This window comes from Eubalaena glacialis, chromosome 3, assembly GCF_028564815.1.
Source record: "Eubalaena glacialis isolate mEubGla1 chromosome 3, mEubGla1.1.hap2.+ XY, whole genome shotgun sequence".
Classification (NCBI taxonomy): domain Eukaryota; kingdom Metazoa; phylum Chordata; class Mammalia; order Artiodactyla; family Balaenidae; genus Eubalaena; species Eubalaena glacialis.
In genome coordinates this window covers 120985435-121004439 of record NC_083718.1, presented here as the reverse complement: position 1 = coordinate 121004439, position 19005 = coordinate 120985435, and the positions used below count along the sequence as shown (strand labels likewise).

Below are 19005 nucleotides of genomic sequence, written 5' to 3'. Positions count from 1 at the left end.
TTTCCAATCACAACACTATGAGGCTAGAAATCAACTACAAGAAAAAAAACTGCAAAAAAACACAAACACATGGAGGCTAAACAAAAAAACACAAACACGTGGTTGCTAAACAACCAATGGATCACTGAAGAAGTCAAAGAGGAAATCAAAAAATACCTAGAGATGAATGAAAATGAAAACACAATGATCCAAAACCTACGGGGCACAGAAAAAGCAGTTCTAAGAGGGATGTTTATAACAATACAAGCTTACCTCAGGAAACAAGAAAAATCTCAAATAAACAACCTAATCCTACGCATAAAGCAACTAGAGAAAGAAGAATAAACAAAACCCAAAGTTAGTAGAAGGAAAGAAATCATAAAGATCAGAGCAGAAATAAATGAAATAGAGACTAAGAAAAAACAATAGAAAAGATCAATGAAACTGAAACTGGTTCTTTGAAAAGATAAACAAAATTGATAAACCTTTAGCCAGACTCATGAAGAAAACAAGGTAGAGGGCCCAAATCAAAATCAGAAATGAAGAAGGAGAAGTTACAACTGACACCACAGAAATACAATATACCAATAAATTGGACAACCTAGAAGAAATGGACAAATTCTTAGAAAGGAACAGTCTCCCAAGACCAAACCAGGGAGAAATAGAAAATATGCACAGAACAATTAACAGTAGTGAAATGGAATCAGTAATTTAAAAACTCCCAGTGAATAAAATTGCTGGACCAGATGGCATCACAGGTGAATTCTATGAAACATTTAGAGACGAGTTAACACCTACCCTTCTGAAACTATTCCAAAAAATTGCAGAGGAAGGAACACTTCCAAACTCGTTCTATAAGGCCACCATCACCCTGATACCAAAACCAGACAAAGATATCACAAAAAAAGAAAATTACAGGTCAATAACACTGATGAACATAAATGCAAAAATCTTCAACAAAATACTAGCAAACTGAATCCAACAGTACATTAAAAGGCTCATACAACATAATCAAGTGGGATTTATCCCAGGGATGCAAGGATTTTTCAAAATCCACAAATCCATCAGTGTGATACACCACATTAACAAATTGAAGAATAAAAACCATATGATCATCTCAATTGATGCAGAAAAAGCTTTTGATAAAATTCAACATCTATTTATGATAAAAACTCTCCAGAAACTGAGCATAGAGAGAACATACCTCAACATAATAAAGGCCATATATGACAAACCCACAGTTAACATCATACTCAATGGTGAGAAGCTGAAAGCATTTCCTCTAAGGTCAGGAACAAGACAAGGATGCTCACTCTAGCCACTTTTATTCAACATAGTTCTGGAAGTCCTAGCCACAGAAATCAGAGAAGCAAAAGAAATAAAAGGAATCCAAATTGGAAAAGAAGTAAAACTGTCACTGTTTGCCGATGACATGATGCTATACATAGAACATCCTAAAGATGCTACCAGAAAACTACTAAGCTCATCAATGAGTTCGGTAAAGTTGCTGGATACAAAATTAATATACAGAAATCTGTTGCATTTCTATACACTAACAATGAAAGATCGGAAAGAGAAATTAAGGAACAATCCCATTTACCATCACATCAAAAGGAATAAAATACCTAGGAATAAACCTACCTAAGGAGGCAAAAGACCTGTACTCCAAAAACTGTAAGACACTGATGAAAGAACTTCAAGATGACACAAACAGATGGAAACATATACCATGTTCTTGGATTGGAAGAATCAATATTGTTAAAATGATCATACTACCCAAGGCAATCTACAGATTCAATACAATCCCTATCAAATTACCAATGGCATTTTTCACAGAAATAGAACAAAAAATTTTTTAATTCATATGGAAACACAAAAGACCCTGAATAGCAAAAGCAATCTTGAGAAAGAAGAACAGAGCTGGAGAGATCATGCTCCCTGACTTCAGACTATATTACAAAGCTACAGTAATCAAAACAGTATGGTACTGGCACAAAAACAGACATATAGATCAATGTTACAGGATAGAAAGCCCAGAAATAAACCCATGCGCTTATTGTTAATTAATCTATGACAAAGAGGCAAGAATTTACAATGGAGAAAAGAAAGTCTCTTCAATAAGTGGTGCTGGGATAAGAGGACAGCTACCTGTTAAAGAATGAACATAGAACATTCTCTAATACCATATACAAAAATAAACTCAAAATGGATTAAAGACCTAAATGTAAGACTGGATAGTATAAAGCTCCTAGAGGAAAACATTGGCAGAACACTGTTTGACATAAATCGCAGAAATATTTTTTTGCATTCATCTCCTAGAGTAATAGAAATAAAAACAGAAATAAACAAATGGGACCTAATTAAACTTAAAAGTTTTGCATAGCAAAAGAAACCATAAACAAAATGAATAGACAACCTATGGACTGGGAGAAAATATTTGCAAACAATGCTACTGACAAGGGATTAATTTCCAAAATATACAAACAGCTCATACAGCTTAATATCAAAAAAACAAAGAACCCAATAAAAAAAATGGGCAGAAGACCTAAATAGACATTTCTCCAAAGAAGACATACAAATGGCCAACAGGCACTTGAAAAGATGCTCAATATTGCTAATTATTAGAGAAATGCAAATCAAAACTACAATGAGGTATCACTCTCACAGGTCAGAATGGCCATTATTAAAATGTCTATTAATACTAAAAGCTGGAGAGGGTGTGGAGAAAAAGGAACCCTCCTGCACTGTTGGTGGGAATGTAATTTGGTGCAGCCACTATGGAGAACAGTATGGAGGTTCCTTAAAAAACTAAAAATAGAGTTAATCATATGATCCTGTAATCCCACTCCTGGGCATATATCCAGAGAAAATTCTGATTTGAAAAGATACATGCATCCCAATGTTCACAGCCGCACTATTTACGGTAGCCAAGACATGGAAGCAACCTAAATGTCCATCAACAGATGAATGGATAAAGAATATTACTCAGCCATAAAAAAGTGTGAAATAATGATATCTGCAGCAATATGGATGGACCTAGAGATTATCATATTAAGTGAAGTAAATCAGACAGAGAAAGACAAATATCATATGATATCACTTACATGTGGAATCTAAAAAATATGATACAAATGGACTTATTTACAATATAAAAATAGACCCACAGAAATAGAAAACAAACTTATGGTTACCAAAGTGGATAGAAGGAGTGGGGGGGAGATAAATTGGGAATTTGGAATTAACATATACACGCTACTATATATAAAATAGATAAACAACAAGGACCTACTGTACAGTACATGGAACTATATTCAGTATCTTATAATAATCTCTAATGGAAAAGAATCTGAAAAAGAATATATATATACATATACATGTATGTATGTGTGTGTATGTATGACTGAATCACTTTACTGTACACCTGAAACTAACACAACATTGTAAATTAACTATACTTCAATTTAAAAAATGGTTTAAAAAAATTTGTTAATAAAAATAGCAAAGCAGTAAAAAAAACAAACAAAAAAACAAACAACAAGAAAACAGTTTAGTCTGACAAGACCTATGGACTTAACTACCATGCAAAAACTGCTTCCTAGTTACACCAATTTTTTTTTTTTGGCCATGCTGCACAGCTTGCAGGATCTTAGTCTCCCAACCAGAGATCAAACCTGGGCCCTCAACAGTGAAAGTGCAGAGTCCTAACCACTGGACTGCCAGGAATTCCCTAGTTAGGCCAATCTTGCTAGTATGGTACATTAGGCCCAAACCAAGCTCTTCATCCTCATCTCCGCTCCTTACATTCTAAAAACTGGACCCTTCAACGCTGCTACCGTTGCACAAATGCTTTGCCCTTTCAACACTAAAATCATTTGCCTAGTATGGTGATCTACATAAGGCAGATGCTCAAAATATTTGTTTCCCTCTTCCACTCTTCATGACTCCTACCCATGTACATTCTGTTTCTTCTGCCTGTAATTTCCTTTCCCCTTTCTATGTCCAGCACATTCTGAATCATTTTTCAAAAGTCAGTTGGAATATTTCCTCCTCCCCCATCAAGCCTTCCAGACTGCCCTAGGAAGAGTTAGTTTTCTGCACCTCTTTACTCCCATAGCATACCTTTAATTCTTTCATAGTGGTCTTTAGCCCCTCATATTGCAATAAATCTATTTATAAGTCTACCTCCTAATATTCATCTACTGTGAACTCACTAGGGTCAGAGAATGTCTTATTCACGTCTGAATCTACCACCGCTAGTATACCTAACAAGTCCTCAAAATCATTATTGAATGAATAGTATTTAAATCAATGACATAAATATATGTTATACAGGCTCTTATCTTTTTAGTTAGCTCTCCTGAAATCTAATTCTAGCCCCTGCTATTATTTTACATAATTAAAAGTGGAATGAGAAACATGTTAAGTATTGCAAAAATCACTCAAAATGGTTTAGAGCTAACCAATATGGCAGCCACTAGCCACATGTGGCTATGAAGCCCTTGGAATATGGTAAATGGGAAGTGAGATGTCCTGTAAATATAAAATACACACAGAAATTCAAATACTTAATTTAAAAAATAATAGTAAATATTTCATTAATAATTTTTGTATTTATTACATATGTAAGTGGCATTTTGGATATATTAGGTTAAATAAAAAGTATTATTAGAATTAATTTGTTTCTACTTTTCTGATGTGACTACTAGGAAATTTTTAAATTAGATATGTGGCTTGCATTATATTTCTGCTGGGAAGTGCCAGTTTAGAGTTTATAATTTTACAGGGGTGTTCACTGTGATTTGGGTAGGAAAACACTGGCCTGGGGAATCAGGAACCTCTCTCTCTCCTCCAAAGTCACATACATAAAGCAAGAAAGAAGGAAGGAAAGAAAGGAAGTTACATTTTAACTAACAAACAGCTCAGTCAACAAGTTAATATATCACATGACTACACATTTGGAGGATTAAAAAAATCATTATCTTTTCAACTTAACAACTAGTTATTCAGTCTTCCTTATATAATAATAATTTCACAACTGTTAATCAAACACTGAGAAGGCCCTGGCTGTGTCTAGAATTTAATACAGATAGGGAAAAATATTAAATGATAGCTAAAACACTAGGACTTCCTAAGGGAAGGCATTATCCAATAGAACTTAGATGAGAGGAACTTATATTTTATTAACCTTTTAATATTTCTGACATTTATGAGACATCACCTCAAATTCTTACTGAAGAGAGCTAGAGAAGAAAGAAAAAGAGATACAGAAAGGAAAATAAATGAAATGAAAGAAACAAGCAGGAAAGGGAAGGAAAGGAGAAGAAAAGAGAAAAGGAAAATAGAAAAGAAAAAATTTCAGAGTTCACACTCTCAATTTATAATGATCATTAAAGTTTATTTTTTATTAGGATAGAGACATTTCTACCATGGTGGTTCTATGGTTCTTAGAGGTCCTCTAGTCTAACTCTTAGTCAATTATTGAACTCTGCTCTGACAACCTCAACAAATCAGTGGAAGACACACTTTGCTAAGTTCAATCATCAGTACTAATAAGGTCTATATTGTAATTACGTTCCTCAGTTAATTTTTAGATTTCTTGGTAAATAGAAAGAATTATATAATTGTCACTGCTATTTTAAAAGGAGGTTTATTTTATGGTAACTATAATAATATCAGTGGTTTTATTATTATGACAAAATTTCAAGGAAATGTGATTGTTATTTTCTAGATATTTCCTATAAAGGTTATTATAATCATAGCATGGTATGGTACAAAAATAACTGGTCAGAAAATTCAGAGATTTGAGCTTTTGTCAGCCTGTGCCTTTTTTTCCCTCACTTCAAAATCATGCAATAAAAATGATCACTCAACCCCCAGATTTGTTGCAAAGGTTATTATTTCATTTTTATATTATTAAGATAAAAAGCAGATAGTTCTTTAATGTAATCCAGGGTCACACTGTTCATTCCCATCTCAGATTTAAAAGACTTCAAAATTCTCTACAGTTTTCCTTGGTGTTAATAAACAGAGTTGTTTAGAAGAAAAAAAAAAAAAAAAACCTGAAATTGCTATTGCAGAATCAAAACATGAAAAACATTTTCTCACCACTCCTCAACTGTTCAACCTCACAGAAGTGCGTTCCAGTGGGAGTATGAATAAATGCATGGACATGCTTAACTCCATTCTGAAAATTAGAAAAACAAATTATTTCCAGTAAAATTTCAACATATGTCATAAAGCCAATTTCTTTAATTAAACTGAGAGCACGAATAAGTGAGGTAACCTTTTCAAAACGCTTCCAAGGGACTTCTTCCACATAGACTTGAACTCGAATAACATGGTTAAAAGAAGAAAGGAAATGCTCACAGATATTCACAGCAAAAGTTTCTATGCTTTTCATCTGTAAAAAGAAATAAATGTGAATGATCAGAAATACTTGCCCCACTTAACAATCATTTTTAAATATCCATGGGACTCTTTCCTGATAAAGTGTTTTTTAGAATCAGAGAAACAAAGAATTAGAAAGAATTAGAGATGAATTGGTCCTAATCACAATTTCTCACAAGGGCTCCTAAGTGTAGTTAGTGGATCACCATCACCAGGTGAGGCTATCCTGTTTTTAAAAGAAAACTGTGTGCAGGAGAGGATGTGTCTATGCATCAGTGGATGAGCAAAAAGGAACTTAACGTTCAGATTCTCCTCACGGTGAGCTCAGTCATCACCCATGGCAGCTAAAGTATTGCAGGATACTTCAAAACACTCTGCTCTCTTCATGAGGCTGGGAAACAGACCTCCCAGTTTCCCAAAGAAAAATGTTAATGAAGGGTCACTTCAGCTTCCTTGCCTTGCAAACAGGCCTTCTATTGACCATCCCCAGCTCTCCACCCCCATAAAGCAGCTCCCTACTTCCATCTAAATTCTTCAGGTTAATCTCTAGGCAACGTTTTATGGTCCTAGTACAGTCTACAGATTATTTATGGCTTTGCCTATAATTAAGGTAGACTGTATAGGTTTCCCAAGGATAGTTTTGTTTTATACCTGTTGTCTCAGAATAATTATTAATAAGCATCCTATTTCACTCTGAAAAGTATCCTGGTTTGGATAAGAAATTATACAGTCACTCTATCCACAATGAATACATTTAAATTGGTTTTAACATCCAGGTCCATTCTTTCACTTTTCTGTACTTCTCACATAGTACAGGAAATATAAGAATTTGTGTTATATAGAGACCCTCTTCTCTAACAGTACAGAGCTTATTTTCAATTCATTTTTAAAGAAAGCAATGCCTTTTTCCATAGCCCTGCCTATACTTGCTGGGCCATTCTGATTAGCAAGAGAAAGGTTCAGGGTGTAGACAGGCCTTGCAGAAATAATATTTCAATTAGTTTGTTCAGGCTTCCCTGGTGGCACAGTGGTTAAGAATCTGCCTGCCAATTTAGGGGACACGGGTTCGAGCCCTGGTCTGGGAAGATTCCACATGCTGCAGAGCAACTAAGCCCGTGCACCACAACTACTGAGCCTGTGCTCTAGAGCCCGCAAGCCACAACTACTGAAGCCCGCGTGCCTAGAGCTCGTGCTCCGCAACAAGAGAAGCCACCACAATGAGAAGCCCGTGCACCGCAACGAAGAGTAGACCCCGCTCGCCGCAACTAGAGAAAGCCCGCATGCAGCAACAAAGACGCAATGCAGCCATAAATAAATAAATAAATAAGTTTCTAAAAAAAATTCGTTTGTTCATTTCGTGCATTATGGGTGTGAATTTCATGCAAAAGCATGAGAAAAGAAGCTTTCCAGTCTACATTTCTTGCCTTTCTAGACTTCTTAGCAAATAAAAAAATTATCTTGAATTGCCCAGAAATCTGCTGGTCGTCCAGCACAGTTTCACTCACACTTAGAGAAACCTGAGGTAAAAGTGCTAAGAGATTAGAGTCTATCAGTTCCAAGACCCTTCTGAAAAGTACAACTACCACCAAATGTGGACACTAAGTGGTCACGGAGTTGGGAAAATCAGGAAGGTATTAAAAGTTGGACAGATCTCGAAATGTATCTGATACTTGATTTTCTTCTAGAGCAATACCAAGAAGAGAAATGGTTCTTTCTTCTATAAATGCACACCATTCTAAAAGAAAAAAATAATAGGACTCAAATAATTGCATGACAAAAATGTGTAAAATTCTATTCTGAAATCTTCTCAGGGCCCTGATTTCCCAATGATCCTAATTAAGAGATAACATGTAAATTTGTCAAGTAGGATTCTCTGCCTAAAAGATGTTGTAGTGAGTTGAGAACCAAGAAAAGAGAACAAATGGGAAAAAAAGAAGAAAAGAGAATAAAGAGGTGAGTTTTAAAAAAAAAAAAAGCAAGATTTTCTGTAAAGCTGAGACTTTTAGAATAGAAAAGGAATTTTTTCAATGGTTTAAGTGTAAAAATAGGGTTAAAAAGTACAGGGAACTTGAAATAAGCAAGTAGTATCCTCATAATATAGTACGGTGATTTCTGCATCCAGATGGGCAGCATCTAAGAAGTAGAATGACGCATACGCCTTTGAACTTTGCCAGGACGTGAACTGTGTTCTTGATGGTGTCTGTAGGGATGAGGTCTGAATTGTCTCCATGCAGGTAATCTTTTTTGGAGCTCAGAGTAAGTTGCACTGAAGTTGCCACTTCTTTAATGCTGTGATATTTTCCGTCTCGCTGAATATGGAGAATTTTTACCATATCCTTCCCATAGCCAGTTCGGACAAGCTCCACCTCATCATTCTGCAAAGAAAACAGTCATCTTAATGAAGAAGGCTAAATGAAAACAAGAAGTCAACTGCAATTTCTTTAAACCTTAATTTTATCATGTAATCATGAAAGGTAAGAGTCAGAGTATTCCTGAAAGCAAGATCATGCCCTACATTTGAAGGAGAATGAGAATTTGTATGGAGAAAAGAGAATCACAAGGAACAGATGAAAATATATCAGATTGGCCTGAAGAGAGACAGGTAGATGGCTTTCTTGATAATAATAAGCAACAACAATAATAACCATACCTCCTGAGCCAAACTATTTACTCTTATTTAATCTCTACTAACTTAATCCTTATATCAGCCCTATGAACTAATATTATTCTCATTTTGCAGAGGGAGAAACTGAGGTTCAAAGAATTTAGGTGACTTACCCCGGTTAGTAAAGGATAGAGCCAAGAATTCACCCTCAGGTCTGTTGACTCCAAATTGTGTACTTATAACTACTACATAAACTGCCTTCCTCTATAAAATCTTTTGACTATGTTAACTGGAAATAATTATATCCCCTTTTTTATAGAGAGTAGTATTCTGGAGAAACTGCCCTGTGATCAATAAAAACAATTTGAAAATTGCTTCTTCTACTTGCTACCAGGAAGAAGAGTAATTAGTGACAGGGTCTAGACTACCTTCAGCAGTACAGAGCCAGAGCCAAATGGCTGCAAGGAAAGCTATGCTTTTAGTGAAGAAACACTTAATAAAAGCCTGTGACTGATTCATTAGTATCCCTGTCTGAAGCTGGAGCCCTAACTAGTGAATACGTCCATCTCCACTGCTAGACTCTATAAGACTTGTCCCTGGGCTTTATTGGTGTTTGAGAGAAGAGGCAGGAGGGAGTAGAGGGACAGGAAAACCTATTTTATTTAGCACAAAAATTAACATTAAAATGGTAGTGAGAAAAGGTGACAAAAATAAAAGTAAACCAAAAACAACATGCAGTGAGAATCTGGGGAGGGTCGCAAAGAAGAAACCTCATCTGCGAATCCCACATAGGCGATATGCTCAGATAGGCCAAGGGCTGCCTAAATATCTACACGCATAAAAAAAATCACCAAATCCCTTGGGAGGAATTTAAAAATGCTAGCCAACATCAGAAATTATTGTCATATTCTTGATCAAAGTGGGGTAGTGAAGGTTGTCTTAAATCTTGGGGATAGAGCCTGGTAGGGCATGCTGCTGTTAGTTATTGAACATACCCTGAAGGTCTGTGGTGTCTGAATTCAGTGCTTCCTCTGTAGGAGCGACACATGTAAGGGACAACTCTTGGAGAGGCCCCTTGGATGTATCTGACCCAATCTTTGGGGGACTCATCTTCAAGCAAAGTATCAATAAGAAAACCTAAAGAACAGACTTAAAGGATCCTAATAACTATAATGCTGACAGGGAAAGAGGCACAGTTGTGTGACTGTAGCGGCTTTGAAATCAGACCAGGTCCAAATTCTGCCTTACCACTTATAGCTTTGTGGCTTGTGACAAATAATTTGATGTCCCTGAGCCTCAGTTTCCCACTTTGTACAAATGGAGATAACTGCCCCTACAAGTAGAGTTGCTGGTGAATGTGAAAGGGCTGGCTCAGTCCCTGGTACCTGGTGGTGCAGTGAGGTCAACCCCAGTAAGAGTGGCTATGGCAGGCCTGGCTGTGGATGTAGCAGCAGAAGAGATAACAGAGGGGAACTTGATTAAGGGCACTAGTTTTTAGAGTGGGGAGCACTGCTGGAAACAGCAGAAGGAAGACTCTGGCATGTCTCGAACTGCAAGGGATTCTACCCGGGCCAGGGAGGCACTTGGCTGGCTTGGGGTCCCTGGATGGTATGGGCTGAGGTCCAGGACCAAAGGTCTCTGAGACCTTCCATCATCCTCGGCACACAGCAGGACTTAACAAATGTTACTCCTCAGTCCCATCCCCTGCCACTAAATACCCAAGTAGGTTAGTCTGTTGAAAGTAAGTGGTACCCATGAGATACAGAGTAAGGTTAAATGATAGCTACCCTTCATTTCCCTACCCCTGCTCATCAGTTCAGCTTCATACCTTGCCACACCCTATTTCAAACTCCACTTCAGCTATCCTGAGCTAATCGTGGTCACCCAGGCCCTGCATGTGTTCTTCTTTGCCTGTAAGCCTTTGAATTTGCTATTACCTCTTTCTTGAACATTCTTTCTCTTCCTTGCTACCCAACTACCAATCTCTTTACCTGCCTAACTTCTTCTGACTCAACTTCTTTAAGTCTCAGATGTCACTTCCACTAGGTAATTTGCCCCAGCCCTTCAAGTCTGGAGGAGGTGCCCCTTCTATGTGCTCTCAAAATGCTCTGTTATTGCCTTATCAGAGTCTTTATCAAATCACATTACAATAGCCTCTTCATGGGTCTGATTTGTTCAAAAACAGTAAACTATGAAAGCAGAAACAATTTCTATCTTGGTCGCCATGGCAACCCCAGTGCTCAGCAGAATGCTTGGAACACAATTGGTGCTTAATAAATGTATCATGAATGACCGAATGCTGCCCCACCACCTGCACCTCTTGTGTAGTGACATGGAATAGTTCATGAAAGTACCCCAAAGATTGCAATACAGGAAAAGCTGCTTCAGCTCAGACCCCAATCAGGAAGTTCTTCTTCCTGGGAAAGTGAGGAAAGCAACTTCTGCCCTCTGGTCACCACAGCCTGGAGATCACAGGCACAGCTGGCTGGAGAATAAAGGGCCAGGAAGGGCAGAATCGCAGGTAGACAAAGTTAGTGACACAGCACAAAGTGTTCACATTGCTAATAAGACAGAGCATTCTAGCACCGTGCAGCTATCCTGGGGTTCATGCATGACACGCGCGGGAGAGGTCAGCACTCTTTAGCAAGCTCCCTCCTGGACTGTGACGCTCTGGCAAAGGCTGAGTAATCATGTGCACTGAGAAAAGAGTCAGAATAAAGAGGACGTAACCGTCCGAGACTGCAGCAGGATGGAACAAGAACGGCGTGGGACACCCAAGAGTCCCTCAGCAGGACCTGACAGAACAGATAACGGCCCAGGCCAGACTGAGGCTGTTCTCATCAATACGACCTCCCCAGTTCTGCAGTCTGAGAAACCGGAAGTAGGTGCCAGAATCCTGTTGTGTATAACGCACAGTGTAGGGCAGGGATCCATGTCCAAGATAACTGTACAGTAAAATCCCAAGGTTGCTCTCATCTGGAGGGTGGGCGGGTAGCTGAGAGGATGGAGTCAGGCCAAGTGTGAGTCTCTGTTCCACCACCTATTAGCTCTGTGAATGGAGGCAAATTTCTTCATTTATAAAATTAATAATAGTAGTGCCCATCTAGCAGGATTGCTGTGAGGATTACAGGACAAAAAAACATAAAGCACTTAGAAAAGTGCCTGGCAAAAAAGAAATGTTCAATAAATGTAGCTATGATTATCATTGATAAATAATAATTATATGTCATATTTTGCATCAAAGGGTCCTTCCAGTTACTGTTGGAGAGCAATAGTCAGATGACTGTACACCAATCCAGAGCTAGGGTGGCTAAAATCAAAGACTGCTGCTATGATATGGCCTACTTCTGCCTTCATACTTTGGTTGTCTTTCCTCAGGCTTGTGTGGCTTGAGGGAACAAAGTCATAAAAAGAAACAATTTCCTAGAGTAATACTCTGGACAAAATGTCAGTAGGAGTAAATCTATACTTGGCTCTACACAAGAAAAATTCCCTTTTCTTAGACATGTCTTCAAATATAAAGGGATAGAGAATCATTGATTGCCTGCAAGTAATGTTGGAGAGAACTCTGAGAGATTTTAAATGAATCTTACGCATTTTCGCTTAGATACTGAGTGTTCTCTTATTTCCACATCATATTGAAAGTGATGTAGGTTGTCACTACAGGTCTAGGAGTTCTTAGCCTGGAGTCTGTTAATCTCTACAAGGCCCAGTGGATGGATTTGAGGTGGAAAAAATATTAGGAAAGATAAGGGAAAACTTTTATAAATTTTAATTTTAAAATGACTAGAATTTTCTCTCAAGTATTAGAAGAGCTTTTGTAAGCATATCTCTACCCTCCATAACAGTGGGAAATACAGAAGTGCTAGCTATTTTGGACCCATCACACATATTTAAATATCAATTCAGTTGCAGTGTGCAGTGATAGATGGAAGAACTATGCGTGGAGACATGCCTCCCTCTCTATCTTTGGAATGTGCTAGAGAAGTTCTTTCAATTTTCCACCTAGATTTTTCCTTTGCCTGGCTATTTTCTTGGGCATTTGTGAACAAGAAGACTTCTGAGAAAAACGCTGAACTAATATGAAAAAAAGGGGCACTCATATGAACCATCTTAATATCACTTTGTTGGATCTTAATAATACATAAAGATAAGAACAATAATGATGAATAATAATCTTAGAGGCATCTGGTATTTTTTGGCTGCTTAGGATCAACTAAATCTCAGATGGAAAAATATTGATATCTGCTAGCAAATGTCATGTTGCTTTAGGCTGTAGAGTGGCTTATTTTTACTATCAAGGGGGGATATGCCTTGAGTTATGTTCAAAGTGTGGCTCCAAAGGGATTTGTCAAGCAGATGTTTCAAGCACAATATAACGACTCATATGCATAATTATTGCAGAAAGGGCGACCTGTCACCTAATGAAGACTCCATCTACAGGTGCTCCGTTATTTTCATACTTCTGCCTATTACAAAGGATGAGAGGCTCATCACTAAATGTCAAGGGAAATGCTAATTTTCTTCTTGCCAGCCTCTCCATAGTACCAATAGCCTTAGGGCAGGGAACTGGAACAAGGCCTCAGGAGCCTCTAGGAATAGGAGCAGAAAACCTCACAGCGAAGAATTGATAGAGACCTCCAAACATGCAGTTGGAAGGAAATTCTACTGAAATGCATACACTGAAAGATTTCTCTTTCCTAATGTATAAGACTTGAAAATAAAAATAATAGTAGCAACAATTTAGTGAGGGTTTGATGGGAAATTTCTATATATGAGTTCCTCTAACCCTTTACAAGAACCCTGTGAAGCAGATATCCTTAACCAAGTTTTACAAAGGAAGACACTAGGGTTAGGTAACTTGCCAAGGTCACACAGTTACTGGGTGACAGAGGAAGGAGGAGTACCTCGACCATTTGCCCCAAAGTGACACATTCTTTCTCACTACGTCAGAGTCCCTACACTCATTAGGGAGAGAAAGGAAGTATTCTGATCCCTCCCAGAAGGAGGGAGGTGGGCATGCTACTGCAGAAACTTGCATTTCTATACCATTTAAAAATTTTCTATCCACTAAAGACCTATATTATCTTAACTATTCCTCACAAAAACCCTGTGATTTGGTGGGAAGGACCCTTATTTTAATATAAACTAGATCAGTGATGTTAAGTGAGCTTCCCAAAGTCACACAGCTGACAGGCAGACTGGTATAGTGTAAAGGACCCTACTGAGACTGAACAGTGTTATTCTACCTACACTATACTAGGCAGAACTTACCCAAAACTGGGAGATGCCCCCTGCTCAAACCATTGGTTTTTCTAGCACTCCAGTCATTTTTCTAAATTACAGATAAATTCTAAGCTCAGCTGAATTCTGTGTTTATTGCGGGTTTGTTTAAACTGTGAAATAAGGGAAGGAAAGAAGAGTGCTTGCCCTCTGGGGCAGGATTAAAATTCAGCTTCGTGCCTTCAACAACGGGGCGCCACTTTTGAGTTGAACATTGACTTTTTTCTGGATCAGGACCATTGAAAACATGAGTAATGGAGGCTTATTTGTGGTCAGTAGAACCATATCACTAAAGGACTGTTTTCAGTCCATCTGCAAGGACAAAGAAATAACTGCATCATGATAGAAGAGAAACAAGGTAGGAAGGAACCAACATTTAATGAGTACCAGTTACATGCTGGAGGCTATGAACACAGCATCTCACCGAATCCTGATAGCATTTTGTAAAGGTGCAGCTCATGGATCCCACCTTTAGAAAAGGAAGCTGACACTCATGAGGTTAAATAGTTTGGTCAAAACTGCATGGCTAATGAGAGGTAGGACCAGGCATGGAACCCAGGTTTGCCTGATTATTTTTATGATACTCAGCTATCTCCCTGATATAACATTATAGTGAAGTTCTTTATAATGGGATTTTACCTACATACCCACATTTATTTGTTTCTCTGATTAGATTTAATTCATTCTAAAATCTGCATTACCCCAAAACTGAAGTCTCTGAAACCGTTTTCTTTCAATCCATACATTCATCTCTATTTATTTAATTCCTTCTAGTGACAAGCACCGTGGTAAGTGCTGGAGATAAACAGCAAACAAGGCAGTCACTATTCTGCCCTGATAGAGATTAGAACAAACTTTAGAGTAGAATAAACTTTTCTGGTAAAGAATCAAAGAGTATTTTAGGTTTTACAGGCTGTATGATCTCTGTTGCAACTACTTAGCTCTGCCATTATGGCATAAAGTAGCTATACATAGTACATAAATGAATGAGTGTGACTGTATTCCAATAAAACTTTATTTACAGGAACAGACAGTGGGCCAGACTTGACCAGCAGGAGTTTGCTGACCTCTGCTTTCTAGAGGAACTTCAGAAAAGAAACCAAGTATTTAGAACACATTATGATAATTACTCTAATTGAAAAAATACAGTGGGTTTTGGGACTATATTGTAAGGGACACCTAAGCTGGATTGAGAGAGATGGGGGATGGCTTCCAGGAGGAGCTGGTATCCACAAGCCCCCTAAGCGATGAATAGGAATTAACCAAATAAAACTGTCTGGTCCTCTTCCACTTATTCTACTTATATTTCCCTTTAACCACATTTTTCATAAACAATTCTTTATTTTACAAATGCCTGAGTCATTTTCTTTGTCTCATCCCATTTCATCAAAATAATGATGCAACAAGCATTCAACTTTCTGTCACGTTCTAGATTTTACTCTATATATTAACAGTCTTTTAACAGTTTGAACAAAAATAAAGTTGAACTTAAATATGAAAATGGTACGATATGTAAACCATACCTCAAAAAGTTATTGAGGATAAATAAATAAAGCGAACAGTCTAACTCCCAGGAGTCCTCACAGGATGACTGCACTTTGATGAAGCCAGCACAGACCAGGGTCTGGAGAAACCCAACTTTATCTCAACCTCAAATTCTCACACATAAAGCTTTAAGGAACATGAACTCATAACCAAAAATCAAAGGTACACATGGTAGCAAAGTATCATGAGAGAGAGTCATAGAAATAACAGGTAGCAAAGTCTGACCGGCAAAGATTGGAATTATCAGACACAAAATAAAAGTCATATATTTAATATTTTTGCAGAAATGAAAGAGAAGGTTGAATAGCTTCTCTCGAGCAAGAAATAAGGCACTATAAACAAGACAAAGAAAATTTGAAAAATAACCCAACAGAACTTCTAGAAATGCACTAGTAAGTGGATTAAGAAACAGATTGAATGCAACTGAAGAAAGAACTAGTTATTTGTAAGAGGTAAAGTAACAGATTAATCTTACCAAAGAGAGAATTAGAGAACTGGGAGACTGATCCAAGTAAAGAATCAGGGATTAATGCAGACACACATGAGATAGAATATATGAGAGAGACATAAAATGAACTAGAAATGAACTTATTTACAAAACAGAAACAGACTCAAAGACATAGAAAACAAACTTATGGTTACCAAAGTGGAAAGGTTGGGGAGAGGGATAAATTAGGAATTTGGGAGTAACATATATACACTACTATATATAAAATAGATAAACAACAAGGACCTGTTGTATAGCACAGGAACTCTACTCAATATTTTGTAATATAACCTACATGGGAAAAGAATCTGAAAAAGAATATATATATTCAGCTACTTTTGAGTTGAACATTGACTTTTATCTGGATCAGAATATATATATTCTTTTTCAGATTCTTTTCCCATGTAGGTTAGTACAAAATATTGAGTAGAGTTCCCTGTGTTATACAGTAGGTCCATGTTGTACACTGAGAAAACCATAATTCAAAAAGAGTCATGTACCACAATGTTCACTGCAGCACTACTTACAGTAGCCAGGACATGGAAGCAACCTAAAGTGTCCATCAACAGATGAATGGAGAAAGAAGATGCGGCACATATATAAAATGGAATATTACTCAGCCATAAAATGAAACAAAATTGAGTTATTTGTAGTGAGATGGACGGACCTAGAGTCTGTCATACAGAGTGAAGTAAGTCAGAAAGAGAAAAACAAATACCATATGCTAACACATATATATGGAATCTAAAAAGAAAAAAAATGGTTCTGATGAACCTAGGGGCAGGACAGGAATAAAGACGCAGACATAGAGAATGGACTTGAGGACACGGGAAGGGGGAAGGGTAAGCTGGGACGAACTGAGAGAGTAGCATTGACATATATACACTACCAAATGTAAAATAGATAGCTAGTGGGAAGCAGCCGCATAGCACAGGGAGTTCGGCTCGGTGCTTTGTGACTACATAGAGGGGTGGGATAGAGAGGGTGGGAGGGAGACACAAGAGGGAGGGAATATGGGGTTATATGTATACATATAGCTGATTCACTTTGTTATACAGCAGAAACTAACACAACATTGTAAAGCAATTATCCTCCAATAAAGATGTTTAAAAAAAGGATATATATATATATTCTTTACTCTGCACCTGAAACTAACACAACATTGTAAATCAACAATTAAAAAATTTTTTTAAAGAATAGTATTAAAAATGTACTAGAAAGATATGATAGAGAGAATGTGGAAGAGGCAAAATTTGAAGAGATCAAGACTGAGATTTTCACAACTAGAGATTATCATACTAAGCGAAGTAAGTCAGAAAGAGAAAGGCAAATGCCATATGATATCACTTATATGTGTGGAATCTAAAATATGATACAAATGAACCTATCTATGAAATGGAAACAGAATCATGGACATAGAGAACAGACTGGTGGTTGCCAAGGGGGAGAGGGTTGAGGGAGGGATAGAGTGGGAGGTTTGGGTTAACAGATGTAAGCTTTTATATAGAGAATGGATAAACAACAAGGTCCCACTGTATAGCACAGAGAACTATATTCACTATCCTATGATAAACCATAATGGAAAAGACTATAAAAAAAAGAATATGTATGTATAACTGAATTACTTTGCTGTACAGTGGTAATTAACACAACATTGTAAACTGTACTTAAATTTAAAATAAGACTGAGATTTTCTAGGATTATTGGATGAATGAATGCAAACTTTCAACCATTAAAAAAGAAGCCCATTACCAAGTAAAGTACTCGTCTTTGTTCACTATACTTGGCCAAATTACAATGAAGGGATTTTCTACTATTTCTACTCTATAGAGGTAATCAGGTTGTGAAGAAGACGTGCTATTTTCATAATATTGCACTAATTGGGCTTCAAAAGTGGGTAATGTGAAAAACATTCTGCTCAGTTTGCATTTTCTCCATCCACCGAATTCACTGTGCTTCCTTCCACGACATTACTTTGCTGTTGTTAGTAAAAACCCAGGACACACTGGAATCTAGGCTTTAGGGTAATGTTGGAATCCCTGGAACCCCTCAACCACCGGTACAGTGTTTGACACCTAGTGATTGCATAAGGAAGGTTGTTGACTGACAATCAGCATGATCAGGTCAGCAACAACGGAGATAAGAAAGCTTATTGAAAGTGACACCTGAAAGGAAAGAACCTAATTAATTGCATTTTTCCAGACCTTGAAATAAAATTGGCTTTAGCAAAACCATCCTAATACAGATATCCTGCAGCTCAATCACAGGAAGGGCTCAGGTTGTAGTAAAAATAATCTTAGCTAACACTTATGGATCATTTACTATTTGCCAGGCACTGTGCTAAGCATGTAATGAGGAGAAAACGGGAATTATTTTATATCCTATTCAACAAATGTTCTTTAGCCTACGTAAATGAAAACAAGTTGCTTGCATTCTGCATATGAATTAATGAATCCTAAGCTTAGTGTACTCACCTATTATCATTATAATACCAAAAGTTATCACAAGATAAAATTAAATTTATTTCACTTTAACTTAGAAAAGTAAACTTCATGCTATGAAATGTTTTTAAAAACTGATGAAAATTTGGGGTTGCTGAAATCCTTTTTTTCTGAGTGCAGTAAACACATACATTAAATAAAATGATACCCATGGAGGAATGGTCAGAAAAATGCTTCTCGGTTTACCAGTTTGGTAGGTTGTGAAACCAGATACAGCA

At 37.2% G+C, this 19005-nt stretch overlaps 1 protein-coding gene across 1 annotated transcript in view; it reads right to left on the bottom strand.

Annotated features, from left to right (window-relative positions):
- LOC133087154 (uricase) overlaps positions 1-12568 on the bottom strand; it is a 32794-nt gene extending 20226 nt beyond the window's left edge. The window contains exons 1-5 of the mRNA XM_061183934.1: positions 12565-12568; positions 11702-11766; positions 8523-8741; positions 6263-6379; positions 6085-6163 (exon numbers count right to left, since the gene is read on the bottom strand). Coding sequence (XP_061039917.1) covers positions 6085-6163; positions 6263-6379; positions 8523-8741; positions 11702-11766; positions 12565-12568 — 484 coding nt within the window. The remainder of the gene's footprint in view (positions 1-6084; positions 6164-6262; positions 6380-8522; positions 8742-11701; positions 11767-12564) is intronic.
- Between the last annotated feature and the right edge of the window lie 6437 nt (positions 12569-19005).